The sequence below is a fragment of the Manis javanica genome, chromosome 3, assembly GCF_040802235.1.
Source record: "Manis javanica isolate MJ-LG chromosome 3, MJ_LKY, whole genome shotgun sequence".
Lineage (NCBI taxonomy): Eukaryota > Metazoa > Chordata > Mammalia > Pholidota > Manidae > Manis > Manis javanica.
This window is the reverse complement of record NC_133158.1, coordinates 10516964-10536130: the sequence shown is the minus strand read 5'-3', so window position 1 is coordinate 10536130 and position 19167 is coordinate 10516964. Positions and strand designations below refer to the sequence as shown.

Sequence of the window (19167 nt, the reverse complement as noted above, 5' to 3'; positions counted from 1 at the left end):
GTATTACTGTGATATCCAACTTGAGATACACACAGAAATGTACTGTGAGCCAGAGAATGGTGTCAGGGTATCTTCTAATATAAACCTGTAAATTCTTGACACCCTAAGAGAGTGAGTGAATCTATGTCCTCAGTATCATTCCATGTTCAGTTAAAGCATGTGCTAGATGCTCAGGAGACCGGCGGCTGCTACTCCTTACCTCAGTCTGGACGAGGTAGTTACGCTGTGTCCTGATATGCTTCAGGAAGCCCAGGACATTCACTGTGCTTTTGTCTTTTATCTGCTGCAGCATGCTGTCTATCACAATGTAGGTGCCCGTCCGGCCCACACCAGCGCTAGAAAAAATTGAAGACAACTAGTACCTTTTGTTTTATCAGGTCATTAACCATTGATTAGAAAAATCACAGTCTAAGGTGCTAATGAGCTTACAAATAACCCTGCTGTGGAGACAACCCAGTGCAGCTGGCATGGGTTATTCATTATGGGTGACATCTAAAAGCTATTAGGGGGTTCCCGACTAAGTCTTAATGGGGAGCAGAGACAGGCTTTCTACCCTAGATGCTGGAGAAAAACGTTACCCTTTGCTTTCTCAGCCTCTTCGTAGCTCAAGCAAAGGAAGCAAGGGACGGTGAGACGTCCCTCCTAGCAGCGGCCATAGCGACAGGAGAACTGTTTCTGCTGCAGCAAAAACGCCCTGTGGGGTCAGTCTGTGCTGGCGCTCCCAGCCTTCGGGGAGTGCCATTCTCCTTCCAATAAAGCCCCCTTCTGCACAGCTCCCCCCAGTCTGCTGGGTATCAGACACTTCCAAAAGGGGTATTTCCCTTAAACAATCCAGGGAACGGTACGTCTGGAAAGTCTGGCCTCCTTGACTCCTGTTCTGCTTGTTCTCAGAGACCGGGGCTCCGAGCGCTGATTCACAAGCCTCCTTTGGAAGGTTCCCTTTTTCTCACAACTGTTCATTCCCCAGCTCTTCCTCGTTTTCACCTTCATTTCAGTTACTCTTAAATGGGGTAGAAAAATGTAGAATTTTCATGGGACTTTAAACAGAAAATGGGTTCCAATTTCTGCGAAGGACTTGCTTTATGAAGGCGTATTACAAAACAGCCCAAAAGAAATGCTTAGAAAGGCCAAGCAGTCATGCAACATAAAACAGAGGAAGCAACAACCTCTAGTTGGACACCAGTGGCGTGGGGAGCACAGAATGCTACTGCAAACGAAACAGAGCATTTTAAACGACCCATTAAGGTTGCTTAAGGAGGGAAAGCAGGTTTCACAGAAGGCTTTCCCAGTGCTTTTAAAAAGGGTACTTTTATATAGCAGGTATAAACTAAAAAATTGGGGGAGAAAAACCCCTCCATACATACAATTCTTATTTGGAGGAACCCTACAGAAAAGTCATATGCAGAAACTCAAAATCTCTGGTGTGGAAAGAAAGTTCTCAGCTTGTGTTTAAGGTCAGATTTTTTATACTAGGAACAGCCTACAATTTCCCTCCAAAAACCTAAGTTCATCCTCTAAAAGCAGATGATACGTTGATGTTATCACCTCAACAGGTCTGATTGGCCCCTGTTTCAGGTGGAGGACTCAGTTTCTCAGACGAAGTGGCAGGAGGTCTGCATGCCCTCCCCGGCCCCCCTCAGACCCAGACTCCCAGGCAGGAGGGGGAGACAGGCGTGGGCCGTACCTGCAGTGCACCAACACAGGACCCATTTCCGGCGTCTGGGCCGCTGAGGATCTCCTCACAAAGGTCAGGACCGGGAGGGCGTACTCGGGGACCCCCATGTCAGGCCACTGCGTGTAGTGATACTGGATGATGACCCTTTCGTTCTGGCGGCCTTTGGGGTTTCCCTTCTGACCCTGTGAGAAAGGGTGGACACAGAGGTCTTCAAGCTGCGGGTGGGCATTCTGGATAGAAACTGTCAGGAGGTCAAGAAACAAGATGTCCGAGCTCATTCACCCTGATTCCGGCTCCTCTTTGTCGTCGTGGCCATCTCATGCCAGAGACGTTACCTACCTGGCCAGGACGTCTCGGACAGCTCTCAGAAGGAAAAATGGCTTAAGGTTGTATCAACAATGAATGTTTCATACCGGTTTTTGGGATTTGGAGCCCTCTAAAGCACTCTCATCTGCCCACAAGGCCTCCATTTCCCGGCTTCCTGCCCCAGCTTCAGGAAGCCCTGCCCTTTGCAGTGACTCCTGTTCTTTCTCTGTTGTCCAGGTCAGACCTTAGGAGGCCCGAGTATTGCCCTACACTGCCCAGAAGTGGGGAGAAGATCTGAAGGGGCAAATGATTCCCAAGCTCCAAAGTCAAAGGCAACAATACATTGACCTCACTTTGATACCTGAATTTTGTAGATTTTCGTAAAAAGGTTCAGCCACTTGCTGTCATGTTTTCCTTATTACCAATACCTCTAAAAATTAAAAAATTTTTGGATGATTCTGGGTCATTAGCCAGTCAACAACACTGAGGCTTGTAGGGTGTTTGGCCCTGTGCTACAAAGGCTCTGGGTGGCTTTGAGTTCCTGTTTTCTTACTTTTCCTCTTGTCAGTATGCAAAATGCCTTGTGTTCCATTTGGCTTCCTTCTCTCACTTGCTCTCTCTGAACTGTGCGTCACCGGGCCATGTTTAAATACTGGTGGGGTTCCCATGAGTAATGGGCTTTGTAAATATAAGCTGGTTATTGCTTAGCTAAGCCAGCTAACAGCTCTGTTTTAGAGGACACGTATAAATATTAATGCTATTGCTTTCTGTATACTCTGACATTGAAAAAAACTATACACAGAAAGGACTGTTAACCTTGATTACAGATGGCTTTGTAGAGCCACTAAGTTATACAAAGTTTTCGATAAAAATGAATTTGTCAAGGGGCTCCAGTTCCCTCGCATTGGCAAATATGTCTGAGACTCAAAAACAAGGACAAAAAACTACTGAAACTGCTGCAAAGAGCTGCCTTTCCTAGGTCTCTGAAGAGCCTACCTAGCATTCACAGCGATGCTGTTCTGAGCTGGAAGTCTCAATGGAACAGCAGATTTTGATCAAGGGAAACTGAGGTAACTTGAAAGCAGTGCTTCCAAAGGTGTGATTCTCAGGATGTCAGCAGGAGATTCGGAAAGAAGCTAGGAGATTAGGAAACACTTAAGCAAAACAAAGTCAAGTAAGTTTCTCTAGCACTCTGGTCACTGGGGGGATACACTGCATGTAGAACCATTTGCCACACTTAATTAAATAGAACAATCTGATTTTTGCAAGCTTCTTGAAGGGCTAGTATTCCTTGGAACACACTTTGAGAAACAATGGTTTAAAACTGAGAAAATTGGAATAAAGTTGACAAATACATGCTGCTGTATTTGCAGAACCTCTGAGGACCTTTTTTTCTTTTTTCTTTTTAATGAAGCTTTGATTTTCATGGGACAATTAGACGACTCAGGCCAGTTAAATCCTATTTGCCAATGTCTTTGTTATCATACATTAACATCAATTAAAAGAGTTGTATAGAAGTTTAAAAAATACTTCAAATACTTTTTAACTTGGTTTCTTAAAAGTATTATTTTGAGAATTGGCCTTGGTTGCCCAGTACAGAACCGGCCTGATCCTCACACCGGGCTGACCCCAGATGCCCTGGCAGCCCAGTTCCCTCAGTACCTTTTTCACTTTTGTATTTCTGACTGAGAAACGCCGGACAGTGTAGCAAGCATGTACTTTTGTGCTCTTCAGTGTGACAATGATGTTTCCATACTCCTCACTATTCTCTGTTGGCCAATATTGATCGCATTTTCGCTGCAAAGAGAAAAAATAAATTACAGCTGCAATTTATGCCACAGTTGTAGTGCTGAGGTGATTTCAAATGACAGTGCTAAAATACAGGTAATATCACCAGGCGATTGACTGAAAAGGAACACAAGGGCTGCACTGTTTACGGGCAGATGTGACCTCGGAAGAGGTTCATCTAGGGACAAACAAGTTTGGGCAAATTCATTTAAGAGGATCTAGTGTTTAACATCATGTTTTTTGCATGTGATATGCTTTCAAGTGGGCTTAAGAAAGAGAACTGTATTTGACCTGTAAGAAATATGGGGAGGCTATGTTATAAAGGGGTTTGAAGTACCATCTGGGAGATGGGGCTGCATCACAGTTACAGAAAAGGCTTGTAACCCTGAGAATCTTCACTTCATAACTTGGGTAAATAAAGGCAAAACAGGGACCCCACAGTCAAAGCAAAGCTATACTGATTTATATGAACCTGAGGCTTAGCCCTTATTCCAGCCTAAATAAGCATCACCTAAATTCATAATCTAATATAGTCTGAAATATTAATCAGCTTAAAAAAGGGGTTCTCATAATGAACGTCATGGTATTTGAGCAATCTTTACTTACTCCAATCCGAACTGTTAGCAGTTCTTTAACTACGTTGTGTTTCTTCCAACTTAGCTTTTTGTTCTTTCCATCCCGTGTGCTTGGAACATCCTTCTCTAACTCTTCCCCCTCCCACAAATCTCACCTCAGATATTAGCTCCTTCCCACAGTCTCTGTCCTCGAGGCTGTTGCAGGCCTTCACTTTGCAGCGTGCATCTATCCCGTTTCACCCCGTCATCACACTGAATGCACTCCTACAGGTGCTTTGCTCCCTCGCCCAGACCGCAGCAAGGTTAAGGGCAGAGAGCACGCTTGTTGCGTCTGTACAATGCCTGCCCTATCGCCGATACTCCGTGAATATTTATAAAGGTACATATATTTGTAAAGGTACATGATTAAGGTATTAGACTGAGAGGCTCTTACTCTTCCTTTTTCCACAAGGTTCGTAATCATGATAATGATTCCAGTGTTTTGTTCCCAAATCATCCTCCAGAAATCTTCAAACGTAGACTTTAAAGGTCCCTGGGTGGCGATGTAGGCTTTCGCTTTGTTGTAACCCTTCAAAGGACACAGTATCACACAAAGTAAGAGGACACAACATCACAGACCAGTCAGTAATTCCAGTGCCTTACTCAACAGGCTGTTTTTAGTGAAGGCTTTATGCAGTCTCAGAACACATTCAACAGTCTGTGTGGCATTCTCGATTATCAGAAAGAGGTTTATAAAAACATTTCTGACTTACATCAACATAGTTTGCATTAATGTAGTCGCTGTGCTTAGAGTCTTTTCCTGGTAAAGGTCTTAACTTCACCCTACTGTGATCATCTATAGAGGATAAGGAAAAAAAGCAGAAACAAAATGTGTAATTCACAAACTAGCAGCATTCTACAGCATGAACAAGGCAAACAGGCAACGTGGTGACTCCCAGAGCACCGCAAGGGAACCTCTGGAAAAACAGCAACTAAAAATTCAAAGATACGGCATCCAAACCTGTCTCAGAGCCACAGGGATGCTTGTAGCTTGTGCTCTAACCTGTGACTGCCTGAGAAATGCAAACACGCCCTTACTAGTTCCTGTAAAACAACTACGTTGTAACCCTCCAAGATTTCCCTGTTCTATATTTGAAAACAAAGGCTTAAGGCCTTGGATTACCCATGGCCTGGTCCCCTTGCCATTAATACAAATGTAAGAAGGTGGTTATTATATATAAGCCAGAACATCTATTTTCAGAAGATTCCTTTGCTGAATTCAGTGGGACTTCCTACTACTCCAGCAGAACCTGAGTGACCGAGGGGACGGCGGCTGCTTCTAACAGAAATCTCACTGCGGGACGTGAAGTCCGTGAGCAGATCTTAGGATCCACTTAACCTCAGCTTATAAACAAAAGGCAGGGTGGCATGTGCCTCTAGCTGCCCCACAGAGTGAGCTTGTATTTTTAAGAGAGCAAATTAAATAAAGGGAAGCTGAAGTCACAGTTGTATCCCCTTGCTAGACAGAGTGGACAAAAGCCAACTTACATTTCTGTTTATAGTCATGATCATAAAAGGCTAGTTTTAAAAGAAATCTACAGACCTAAAGCGGTGAATTGCTTCTGTTGTTCTGACAGACTCTGAGACTACACTTGGTATGCACATAGGCTGCCTGATATAAATAGGCCCCAAACAAAATTTTTTTCCTAAGTCCTCTGGATACAAACTGCTCTGCCTTAGTAGCACTACACTGTATACTGTTATTTTTCAGCCTGACAACACATACTCTTCAAGTTGCAAAATCCCTATTTAATCTGAAAGGCAAGAGACCAGCTAAGTAGATCAATATAAGAGGTGGCATGGTAGTGCCACAGTTGGGCTGGCTCTGTGATACAAAGCTTCTCCTACATTGCATCGCGGCACATTCACAGATTCACTGTACTTGCTCCGTGACAGTTCACGGCTGCCTTTGCTATATACTAGGGCATTAATATTGGGGTAGATGAAAACAATGGGCGACGTGCCCAGAGTCTGACTGAGTGGCCAAGAGAACACCGAAATCAACTCTCTGAGGTTGTTGGGAGAAAACCCACATCTAACCTGAATTTGTGGAAGTATGAGCACATCTACCCACAGAAAAACATCATGACCCTTGGGCACATGTCACAGAAGCTGCTTTGATTTCCTCCCTCTGCTTTGCCTCATACTTGAGTCAAGGCAGTGAGGTCCCTGGAAGCAAAGGCCCCCCATGGTGGAGAGAACAACACGTGTGCATGCTGGGAGGCAATTCCTCAGGATCTCAGCAAGCTAGCCGTGGACTGGGATGTCCCAGTACTGCAGTCCACCCAAAGACGGGGGACAGGACAGGGGGAGAGTGGGACTCCACTTCGTTCTCTTTACTTCTTCCTCCTCTCAGGTAAGTGAAACAAATAAGCCGTATTAAAAAGTGATTATGAAAAAAAGATTATGGTTTTATTAGAACTTCATCTAGAGGAAAAAGTAAAAATACTCATAGACAGTTCTTATAGGAAACCTAAGGAATCTACAAAAAATAACTATTAAAACTAATAAATGAGTTCAATCAAGGTTATAGGATACAAGGTCAGCATAAAAAAGCAACTGTATTTCTATACACTAGCAAAGAACAATCTGAAAATAATTCCATTAATAGCATCAAATAATGCTTAGAAATTTAACAAGGTGAGTGCAACACTTGCATAATGCAGAGTACATAACATCATTGGAAGAAATAAAAGATGTCTTAAGTATATGAAGAAACATCCTGTCTTCATGGATTAGAAGACTTAATATTGTTAAGACAGCAGTGCCCCCCAATTAATCAACAGATTCAATGCGATCCCTATCAAAGTCTCTGGCAGTAATAGAGAAATTGATCTTAAAATTGATACGGAAACACAAAGGACCCAAGAACAGCCAAAACTATCTTGAAAAAGAAGAATAAACTTGGAAGACTCAGAGTTTCCAATTTCAAAACATAATACAAAGCTACAGTCCATAATTAACACAGTCTGCTACCGGTGTACAAGGAGACACACAGATCCATGGAACAGAATTGAGACTCCAGAAATAAACCCATATACTTACAGTCGGTTGATTTTCAATAGGCAAATTTCATAAGACAAATCAATGGGGGAAAGAACAGTCTTTTCAACAAATAGTACTAGGACACCTAGATAGTAATATGCAAAAGAATCAAGTCTGACCCTATGTCACACAATATAAAAAAGTACTTGGATCAAAGGCCTTAGATGTAAGACCTAAAACCGTAAAACTCTCTTGACTGAAACAACTGTCCTGGATTCGGCAATGGCTTCTTAGACACAACACCCAAAACACATATGAACAAATGAACAAACAGAATGAACAAACAGATAAACTGGATTTCACCACAATTAAAATAATTTCTGCTGCAAAGAACATCATCAAGAAACTGAAAAGACAGTGCACAGAATGGTAGAAAATATTTGCAGACTTTACATCTGATAAGGGATTTGTATCTGGAATTGTATAAAGAACTCTTAAAACTGAATGGTAAAATTGCAGTCCCATTGAAAAATGGGCAAAGGATCTGAACAGACACTTCTTTAAAGAAGATATGTGAATGGTCAATAAATGCACAAAAAGATGCTCAACACATCACTAATCACTAGTGAAATGCAAATCAAAAACACAATGAGATGTAACTTCATATCCATTAGCATGGCTATTATCAAAAAACCCCAGAAAATAACAATTGTTGACAAGGATATGGAGACACTGGAACCCTTATATATCACTGGTGGGAATGTAAAACGGTAGAGCTACTGCAAACAGAATGGCTGTCCCTCAAAATGTTAAACACAGAGTTACTGGATGACCTAACTATTGTACTCTATATGCCCAGGAGAAATGGAAATACATCATACCAGCATTATCCATAAGCGCCAAAAAGTAGAAATTATTCATGACCACCAGAAGAATGAACAAACAAAACGTGGCATTTTCATACCATGGAGAAATGATTCAGCCACAGAAAAGGAAAGAAGTGCTGACAGAAGCTACAACATGAATGGTTCTTGAAAACATTGTGCTAAAGTGACAGAAATGAGACAAAAAAGGCCATGTATTACATGATGCCATTTATATGAAAAATGTCCAGAAATAGGCAAATCCATAGTCACAAAGTGGGTAAATGGTTTCTAGGAGCTGGGGAGAGGGGCGAATGGGAATGAGTGCTAATGGGTACAGGGTGTCTTGTTGGCGGTGCTGAAAAGGTAACATGAGACAGTAGTGACTGAAATTCAGTTTAAATTCCAATGGTGAATTAAATAGGTGAATTTTATATGATATGTGAATTATATCTTACTAAAGTGTTATAAAAAACTTTACAGTGTTCAAACTTAAGTGGTCCAACTTAATACACTATTATATAAAATCCTGTCCCTTTTATTGTATATAATTATATAAAATATGTCCCTTACCACGTGTATGATAACCATAAACATCTGTGTCCTACCTTTAATATCAAAGCATGTGTTACCTGCTGTTGACCCAAGCACTGGTGTCTATGAAAAGTGATGTGCGAGCCACAGAAGTAGCCCATCCACCGAGGTCATTCCGTGAAGCTCTGTAGGAAGCCGCTCATTTGAGATGCTACCTGCCAGGATATGCTTGACTCCAGACCTCTGCTGGATGAGACCAACGGCCACAGAGACTGGAGGCCCCCATCACTTTGGCACAGACCAATCACCAAGTCTTGGAAAGACTGCTTGAAATTTAGCTTACTCAATTCAATTCTCAGTATTTCTATTTATATGTGTTCTTGCCAGTGAAAAGCAATGTCAAGATGGCCACGTGACATTCAAACTTTGGTTCCCAGCACCTTATAGGAAATCACTTCATGAGAAAACAGTGAAGCTCAGAACATTCTTTCAATCACCTTAATATTAGGCTAAGATCTAACAGCTTCATGAAATACTAAAGGGGCAGAAAATGTCCCCACCTCCTATACACTGTTGAAGATGAGCTAATGAGAGGTTAACTTGCAAATGTAATTCTCTCTTGGCACCCTGATTCTGATTGCTTGCTTTTCGCTTTCACCCAGCATGAAGATTTAATTTCCTCGCAGTTGAAGATAGTTTAAAGTTTGTTACTCACATGCTAAAATGTTGATGTATCTGTTTTTGTGCTTGTTATCTGGATGGTTGGAATGTTCTGCAGTGATGTTCATATCAGCTGTACAGCGTTGGACTTCCTGGTGAAGAAAACAAAGTAAAATTTCAAAGATTTTTAGATACACTTTAGATGTGTAACAACAAAGGTACAGGAGCAAAGGAACTACATACACCTAAAAGCATAAAGTATTCACTCATTTCCCAGTGACAGGCATCGTTACCTCCCCCAAAGTCAACCTCAGAAATAATTACTGATGTATTCATAACAAACATCTGAAGGATGTGAACATATAAAAGGATTTCATTCTTTACTAATTCATCAATCACCTATTTTTCTAGATTTAGACTCAGACATGGGGATCATAAAACAGTATCTCTTTTTGAGTGTGTCAGTCTGATGGGTGAGAAAAATAGGCAAAAAGATAATGACAATCAAATGTAATTAACAGAAAAGAGGCCTGAAGAAACAATTTCCCTGAGGCTTAAAAGACGAACAGGAATTTTCCAGGCAGAAGTATCATCTCCACCATAATTTGCAATATGCTTGCAGGCCCTGTAGCTTCGCTTCATAACTATCAGACTGCAAATCGACTATAAACACTTGGTTCTGAGATGACTCTTAATATACAGCCCATTCAATTGTGATACCTGGTTCAAATCAATATAGCACTGATGAATTATTTGTAAACTCTAATTTTAACTTAAATTGTCCTGCTTTAGAAAAACAATGGACAGAGCAACTCCCTCTGGCCACCTCTGCCATGTAGATGAAACGTCACCCATTAGCCTAATGAAAGGTTGCTGAAAAGTCGAATTTTTCTGCACTGTGTGTTTCCAACCCAGGAAAGTACTGGAGCTAACTAATAAGGGAAGTCATTAGCAGTGCACAGCTGCTACAAAGAGCAGGAGCAAAGTGACATAAAATTATCAGGAGAAATGTTTTACACGTTAACAGATGTAACAGAGTTTACGGACATGCAGACTTTTTTTTCACAAAGGAGTCGCATAGTAATTGTGGATGTTTTCCACAGCATTTACATTAGGCATAATGAAAACAAGGAACTGGTTGTCTTTTATATTCACAAAGTACTTTCCCAGTGAGGAATCCCTCTCTTTTCTCCAAGGAAGAACTCACTGTAATCAAAGATGTAAAAGCAAAGGGCCACTATTCAAAGAAACTATTCAAAAGTCCATATTCACGGACCTCTTGAGTTTTGGAAGCTGTATACTGAATTTTTCATAACTGGAGGCCTTCCCAGTTGTCCACTGGAAAAGCAAAAACATAAGCCCCCCAGGCACAGTGCAGCACACCTCTGTGGGGAGAGGGGGTGCTCCATGGCGGTTCCGACCCTTCTCACCCGTATGAAATGTGATAAGCTCCGATATTTTCTCTTCGGTTCTAAAATGGTTTATAATTTGTGGCTTGGCAAGCTGGCATAAAGGGGCTTAAGGCTGCCTTTGGCTCTTTTCTTTAAAATGAAGTAACAACGTGTGGGCGGAAAGTAAGGAGTCTGGTAACTCAGCACTGACCAGACCAAAAGCAGTGCCAGTCCCGCTCTTAGCACCGGGGAGTGACCTTTAGAACTGCCGTGAAAGCCCGAGGCGGACTCCTTTGAATAGTTTCAGGGACAGAAAACCTTTGAAAGGGACTTGCGTTCTAGGAGACATTAATTCGGTGTGTAACCAGTCCCTGAAATAAGTGGACAGACATCCTTCCGTTTATGGGCTTTGAAGGCCGTACCTTTGGCCTGTTTCAGCTGAGTTGAAGTATCTTGTACTGAGACATTTTAGCTTTTAGTACTTCACCTTGAGATCAGCTTTGTTTATTGATTTCCTTTCCCTTTGTGTGGCTCTGGCCACCCTGGCTACGCACTGGGGTTGGGCCTCCAGTATAATATAGTGCAGCTGACCCGAGACTGCTCGGGAGCAGCTGTGCGCACCATGCAAAGTAGTCATTCAATATGGCCAATCAAACTCTTTGTTATCTAAAATCCTTGGGCTGATCCATTGTTTCTCTTTTCACTTTTCCAGTTATGTGAATGACAGAACACAAAGAATAGTCATAAATAATGTTAAATCTGATTTTAGTAGAACCCAAGGGCTTTGCCTAAGGCCTTCTAATTTTGTCTTGTGGATAATAATGCCATCTGTAATTCCTTGCAGGACTGCTTGGCTCATTTAGATGCTGACAATATCATCTGATCCTGGAGTGGCTTTTCTCCATCAGACCTGGCATTTCAAAGTTAATGTGATTTTAATAGGTGTTAAAACTCCTTCTAGTTACACTGGCCCATGGTGTGCGTATAGTAAAGTCACCTATTCAGTCAGCGCTCTCACAAACACTTCAAGATTTAAGCTGTTTGTATTTTACTGTCTATATAACAAAGCTGGAATTCTCAAAGTGAGTAGTCTTGGTATGACTAGGCACACAACTGCAGGAGAGAGCCCCCTGAAAACAAGAGCTTTAAAATAAACAACTTAGAAAATGGACAAAGTTGATGTTTTCAGAATTCTTGGGGGTTAAAATAGGTAAGTGACCTGCCTGGAGTCCTTGATGTGAGAGGCTGTAGAAAGGGCATGTGGAAGACCCACCGTCCTACCAATCTGTAGCTCATTCACAAAGATTATTTAACAAAATATGTTAGAAATCTTCCAGATCACTCAGCTTCACAAAGCAAGCTGAGAAGAAAATATTTTGGACCTGGTGAGCAAGTGTTCGACCCGGTATATGTAACACACTCGGGGGCATCTGAGTTCAGCCGTGTGTGTGTGTGTGTGTGTGTGTGTGTGTGTGTGTGTGTGTGTGTGTGTGTGTGTGTGTGTGTGTGTGTGTGTGTGTGTGTGTGTGTGTGTGTGTGTGTGTGTGTGTGTGTGTGTGTGTGTGTGTGTGTGTGTGTGTGTGTGTACGTGACGTCCCGCAGGACACGGAAGCGTCAGGTCAGGACTGCGGCCCGGTGCCTGCAGTGCAGGGCGCGAGCCGGGCTGCCAGGTCCTGCGTACACCGGCTCTGCCCGCCTCTGCGCTCTGCTGTGCGGGCTGCAGGCTGACCGACTTCAAAGGCTGCTTTCTCTGTGACTCAGGAACTTCCACGTACACTGCAACCTCCTCAGCCAGCCTTTCAAGCTCCCATCCAGTCTTCTACCAGCTCCCTCCCCACCCCCAGCTTTAACTATGCCCTTCGCGGAAACCCTGTGATTTCCTGCTCCTTGCTTTGTCGCCCTTTACCCTTCACCTTGCCGAGAAGGCCTGCCTTCAACCCCTCTCCATATCCGCACGTTCTCAGCTGGCCCCAGGAAACCAGCCCAGCTTCGGAGAGCGCGTCGCAGCGCCAACCATCCTGCGGCAGGTCTATGAAATGACATTTCTGGACCATTCGTGGACTCGGCCTAACTCACTCCTCATCGAAACTTCAACTTAACTATGCTTTCTTTCACAATAAAGATTTAAAATGTTTTCCTGTAAGACGTTTAAGGCCAAACAGGCTTTTTGTCTCAGCAGCTCAGTAAGTTCTGCCGGGCCATCTCCTGCCATCTTGCAGGCGACCGGCTTGGTGCCTGTCTGGGGCTCCCTGTTCCCTGTCAGCGCTAGATGCTGTGTCTCACAGAAAGTGGTCGTGACCACTGGTCCCTCAGCTCATGGGCTCAGGTGGGCAGAGCTTTGTTCTCTTGATTTAAGATGAGCAGCTGGCCCAAATTTAGCTCAGCTGGAGTCAATCATAATAGAGGTGCTCCCCCAAAGGCTCTCACCCCAGTGTACTGGGCGTCTGGCCACATCTCCGCACTCGGCCTTTGCCCTTGTGGTGCTCCTGATCCCACCCAGCCCGTTAATTCCTCGCACTCTTCTGAGCCCCTTTCCGGGAAGATGACAGGCCCTGTGCCCCCAGAAGCCGCCTGGACGGTGCCTGCAGCTGCTGCGGAAGCGGGGGTCTCCGTCGGTCGGGCAGCCTGGGCGTGGGGCCCGCCTGGGACTCCGACCCAGGCAGGCGCTTCCCCTGACCGCCAAACCTGCTGGTGGTATATACAGCTGCCGGGGTTTAAGGGTGCACAAAATTTATCTTTTGACAAGGACAAAAAGCCTGCTTTCAGCGTCACCTCAAGACAAAGCCTCAAAATTCCCAGGGAGTCGTTTTTCTTACTCTCCTCACAGCAAAGTTCTGAAAATAGGACAGCTGTTCGCCACGTCGCAGGCCCCCATATCCACCCAAGACTTCTAAGGTAGATGGGCAAAAAGCTTTCAGGGGGCCACCCAATCAAACCTGGCGGGGCCCTCCTCCTGGCCCTGCTCTGCATGCGTTCCCCCTTGGCTGTGGAGCCTGGCGGGGGCAGCCCTGGACCCTGGGGGGGCAAGCCCCGAGTTCATCTGATACAGTTCATGTTAAGTGCAGAGAACAGGAGGTGCCCCGAGGCGGTTAGATGAGCTGGTGTTCCTCCTCACATTGGCCAAGTATCCCCTGTATGTGGCATCTCTATAATGTTAAAGAGTAGTTCTGGGCTGATTTTAGGCCTCCTCAGATGCTGTCTAAGATTTTTGTGAGTCAAGTTCTCAGCTACCCGGAAGCTCTAGACCATGAGGAGTAATGGGCTCCTAGGACTCTTGGCGTGGAGGGGACAGCTCCTTATTCTGGCGCCTCCCTCTTCCCCTGCCCTTCTTTTTTTTTGCTAGAGCAACCGTCTTGTCAGCTGCATGATCGGTTTTAGACGATCACTAGCAATCTTACTTCTCCTGCCTTCTGACTGCGGCTCATTACTGGGCACTAATGAGCCTGGAGGGCATCAAAGGTGAACGTGGGCTCAAGTCAGATAGCTCAGATCTCAGAGCCTGCTTCTGCCACTTCAAAACTTAGCCACACAAAGCCTCCGTTTTCTTATAAAGTTCCCTCATCTGGGAAATGGGGACAATAAAACAGCACCTCCCTCATGGGTGGGTTCTGATGAACGGGTGCAATGACCCGCGCACAGTGCTAAGTACATGACAACCATCATCACTGCATGTAAAAAGGCCTGGGAATCACAGGAGCCTCCTGTTCTCTTACCATGATGAGAATTTTGTTTTGTACTTTTTAAAATGACACAAAATTATCTTCCCCCCACTTTCTTGTTATAGCCTATATCTCTTGTTTATAATAGAGATACAGAACATTGTATAGCCTGTTACCCTTTCCCTTTTTAGCAGAGCTGCCAAAAAGGAATACTAGTACTGTTTTAAAATGCTTCAAATGCCCTCATATTAGAAGACAACAGTATGTTCAGTGAGTTGTGTTTCCATCTCATTTCCTCATTGATGTTACTGACTTTAAGTCTTCTCTTAGGAAGAAAGGATGTTCTTCGTCTCCTGAACAGCTCTGATTTTTAAACGTTTCAAACCAGGAGATGCTGTGAAAGGATTACGGCAGGCCCAGGAGGATCCCTGTTCCCCTCTGGTAACTACCAGCTCATGGCACTCAAGCTGCTAAGTTCAGTAGGGGCGACGGAAGCCTCTAGCCACAGTATTTTCTGAGGGATGGAAATGGGGAGCAGATGCCCAGGATTTGTTAGCAGGCTTGGTTTTGATGCAGGAAAGCCCATTCTAAGTCAGATCAAGTTTACAGAGGTGCGGCTGATTATTTTGAATAATTAAATGGTGTCAAAACCAGCTGTGATGAATAGCACCAGGGTCTCAAATCATAAATAATTGAGAAACTGGAGTTGCATTTGATCATCCTGATCAAATTCTGTTCTCTAGAGGATAAATGTTTGTCCTGAATACCATCAACATTGTTAAATGCCTCAATATCCTTGCTCAGTCATCCAGCCAACAGTCAATTGAACTAAATCACTTTAACACCACACACATTTGCTGTCCTCATGAATATAAAATGTTTGACTTTAAACCATGCTTTTTGTAGTTGAATAGGCACCTTTTTTGTTAAGCATTTAATAGCCACATGAAATACTTGACATGTTTTTGCTTGTTTCATGAAACATGACTTTGCCGAATAAATCAGAAGGTTCCTTCTCTCTAGCACCTTTGCTTTGATTCTGCTCAAAAAACAAAACAAAACAAAAACAAAAAAACTCCCCCCAAACAACAGAAAAACTTAATTTAAAATGAGTTGTCAATATAATTGCCTTTATGATGGCCTTTGGAGACTCCAAATTTGCATAGAGACTGGTGTTTAGTCCTGTATTTTTTTCTCATCGTCCACGCAAATTAATCGCACCTCTCAGCTGTGTACCTCCTGGACAATCACAAAGTGCTTCCTACTTCCCATTATTCCGTTTGACCCCCATAGCGAATTTTGTGAAGAGGTGGGCTAGTTTAGTGTCGTCATCACCGTTCCCATTTTCAAGGGGACATGAGAGAAAGGAACCGACTTACCCACAAAGCTAGAAGACAGCTGAGCTGCCATGAAAACTTGGCCTCCTCGGCACAACTCTCGCTGCCAGAGATGTGCCTCAGTTAAGCTCCTCAGTGAAGAAAAGGGCAGTCTGTTTAATAGCTCCTCATTGACACCCTGTCACTGCTGAACTGGCACGGAACCCAGAGCTGGCAGGGTGGTGCGGGCTGCTCTCTACCTTGTTTCCTACACAACAGTTCTTAAAATCAGAAGGCTGTGTTAACCCATGTCTTGTCTCCAAGGATTAATAATCACGAAAACAACAGCAATCAACTATTGCATGGGCTTAGGCACCAACCCAGCACTTGCAAGATGGTAACTGTTCACTTTTTCCAACAACATTAGGATGTAGGTGATATTGGCACCGTTTTAAAATATGAGGACACTTGGGATCAGAGATGAATAAATGGCCTAAGGGTAATGAGGCACGCAGCCATGGAGCCTGCCCTGAGTTGCCCAGACTTTCAGATCTGCTGTCTGCGCTGCACCTTGGGCGTCCCAGAAGTATGTGGAATTAGGAGCCCTATCATCTGCATTGTTGGCCCAGTTAGATTGATGATGAAGAGAGGATCTGAGTTGGCCTCTTTTCTACCACTAAGTCTGTTCGTCCATCCAAATGCATGTTCAGGACACAAGCAACTAACTCCCTTTCACCTAATTTTTCCTGGGAAAAGAAGGCCTGTTAAAATGGTAAGTGTAATGAAAAGAGAAATGATTTTCCTTATTGTTATGCTGAGAATAAATTCTTTTGACATTTATAAAATTCCCCCTAAAATAAGAGTTAGGTTTCTGGAAATTTCCAGTTTTGAAACATACCTCAAAATCCTCGGAGAACCCCTGCTGGTTATTAGAATAGAGCTCACCGATGTGTTTAACAAACTGTTTGACAGGAATGGCTTCCATGTCATCTGTGGGAATAAAATGATACTCAGAGTCACACAGAATACTTCCATAAAACAAGTAACACTGATAAGGGATTACTGAAGATGAACATTCGGTTTCTGCAAAGAGTGATACAATTCTATCACCTGAAATAGATGTTGTCAAGAAAAGTCTCAGGATTTTACATTAAGGTCTCATTATGATTTTGATGCACATAAACTAGGTTAAATACATTTTCTTAAGTACATAAATTATATTTCTTATATTCAAAGAAATTTGCATACTTGCATTTATACCTTACTCAGCTAAAAGTCTAAACTTGTTAAGGGTATTGATCTGTCAATAAAGTCTATCTCAACCTAGAATAAGGATTCCTGTTCAATGGGGTCCAGCCTGACCTTAGAGCAATTAAGTTCTACTTCCAATCTCTGAAGTCTAAGCAGTATCTTATACACTATCACAGAAAGATGCCATTGTACCAGCTGGCTTCGGGTACAAGGCCATCCATGTCTAAGTGTTCAAAATTCTAGTTCAAGACAGCTGTGTCTACACGATGCCAAATAATCAGTTTGACTGAATTAACTGGATTTTTTTGGTGTTGACAGACTAGGTACAGATTCAGGAAGACTAAACATTCCAATTTATTGTAGTGTGTTGTCACTTCCTAAGGACATTTTTCAGTTCAGGAGCCCAAAGTATGCATGAAGCTGATTTACCCAGATCCAACGTGGTACTTGAGCGCGAGCTGTCAAAGCGCCGCACCCCACTAACTAGAGCTCCGGCTCTCTTCTCCCTGCAGCCCTCCCCCGCAAATATTTCCTTTTAAAAATACTCTGCTGAATTTGAGATAAACAACAGACATGACATTTACTTTATTCAGAGTGAAAGATCTTTGGCAAACGCACAAACATCTAAACTGCCACAGATGCTTTTCTTAGCAAAGGGTATGAAGATCTGTATGTGTAAATGAGGTCCTACTTTGGCAAGAATGTTATAGATCCAGGCCTGACAATCTGATTTCTCTTCATCTGGTGACAGTTAACATTGACTATGTCATTCCTTCTCTACTTTCTTTTGAGAGAGCAAAGCTCTAGGGTGGCTTTTTGCATCTATTGACATTTACAAACTTGAATCATTCTTAAGCGGAAAATAGCATCTCTTATACTTTAAGGAAGGTGACTTACATGTTCATAACCCAAATTGCTTAGCAGTGAAATGTTAGTTATCAAATAGGTGGTGCTGTGTAAGCACAAATTCTTTCTGTGTGAACAATTAAAGACCTAATCATTTTAATAGGCCACCTTATGAAAAAAATCGCCATGTTATTTACAAATATTTCAAGATTGAAGATGTTCATGAATATGCAATCATTTTACACACCCCAGAAATCTATAGCTCCAGTTATGATGTAACCAGCATTAACAAGTAAAAGGGGCCAAGATGTTTTTCCCCAGAATATTTAGCAGAATGCACAGTTCAAGAAAAATTTCCAAATTTCATGATCACTTCACTTTAGGAGTGAATTCTACAATAAAGATCAAGTGGCAAAGAAATGATCTTAAGTTGAGAAAGGAATTAATATGTACAAAATTGGAGAGTCTCTGAAAGATGAGTCCAGGACAAACTCATCTTTGGGCCAGAGGCAAAACGAGTGAGGTGAGGCCCAGCCTGGCCCCCCTGACACGGTGGCAGGCGGCGCAGCGTTTCTCCTGTGTGCTTACATACGAAGGGCACGACACTGTCCCGGGGGGCAGAGGGACACATGCACAGTACAACCGGTTGATGGTAACCTTTATTCCTTGGTAATTTTGATTTCAGATTCCAAAAAAACTTAGGGTACACTTGGACTCTAGTTCAAAACAAGAAAAAAAGAGGTCAGCTTTAAAGCTATTTTACTCTGCAAGATAAAGCACACACAGCATTTTAAAGGTCACAGCCCACCTCAAGTTATCAAATGCTTTTAGGGTAACAATTTTTTCCCCCGTGAAGTGCCCAATGGTAATAACCAAGCTAATGTCATACGGGCCTAGCAGTCAGTCCATCTCCTACTCTCTGTGGCTGGATACAGCAAAAATCCAGCAGAGCTCAGTGTGGTGACCATGGGGATAGGAGTCACTTGTCTCCCCAGTTTGCTGCTTTATCCAAGGGAGTCTCATCACACCCTCTGGGGTTCCAGGCCCCAAGAGTCCTAACACTGCCAGACAGGCACATGCAGTTACACACACACGCATGTGCACTGACCGCCGTCCGCTCCCCAGATAACACATTATTGATCTTTCAATCAAGATAAATGAAGCTGAAAGACAATAAATCTTTTTTTCTCAATATCGAGATATTGGCTACAATATATAAGGCTACGATTAATTAGAAGTCCTAACAGTTTTCCTTTTCTATAGTTATATTAAATTTCTC

At 43.1% G+C, this 19167-nt stretch overlaps 1 protein-coding gene across 3 annotated transcripts in view; it reads right to left on the bottom strand.

Annotated features, from left to right (window-relative positions):
- Positions 1-19167, bottom strand: part of PTPRG (protein tyrosine phosphatase receptor type G) — a 624649-nt gene that overhangs the window by 21583 nt on the left and 583899 nt on the right. For all 3 annotated transcript variants that reach the window (XM_037019107.2, XM_037019108.2, XM_037019109.2), the window contains 7 exons: positions 16690-16781; positions 9481-9577; positions 5097-5179; positions 4778-4912; positions 3644-3778; positions 1685-1857; positions 200-335 (listed from right to left, as the gene is read on the bottom strand). In XM_037019107.2, coding sequence (XP_036875002.2) covers positions 200-335; positions 1685-1857; positions 3644-3778; positions 4778-4912; positions 5097-5179; positions 9481-9577; positions 16690-16781 — 851 coding nt within the window. The remainder of the gene's footprint in view (positions 1-199; positions 336-1684; positions 1858-3643; positions 3779-4777; positions 4913-5096; positions 5180-9480; positions 9578-16689; positions 16782-19167) is intronic.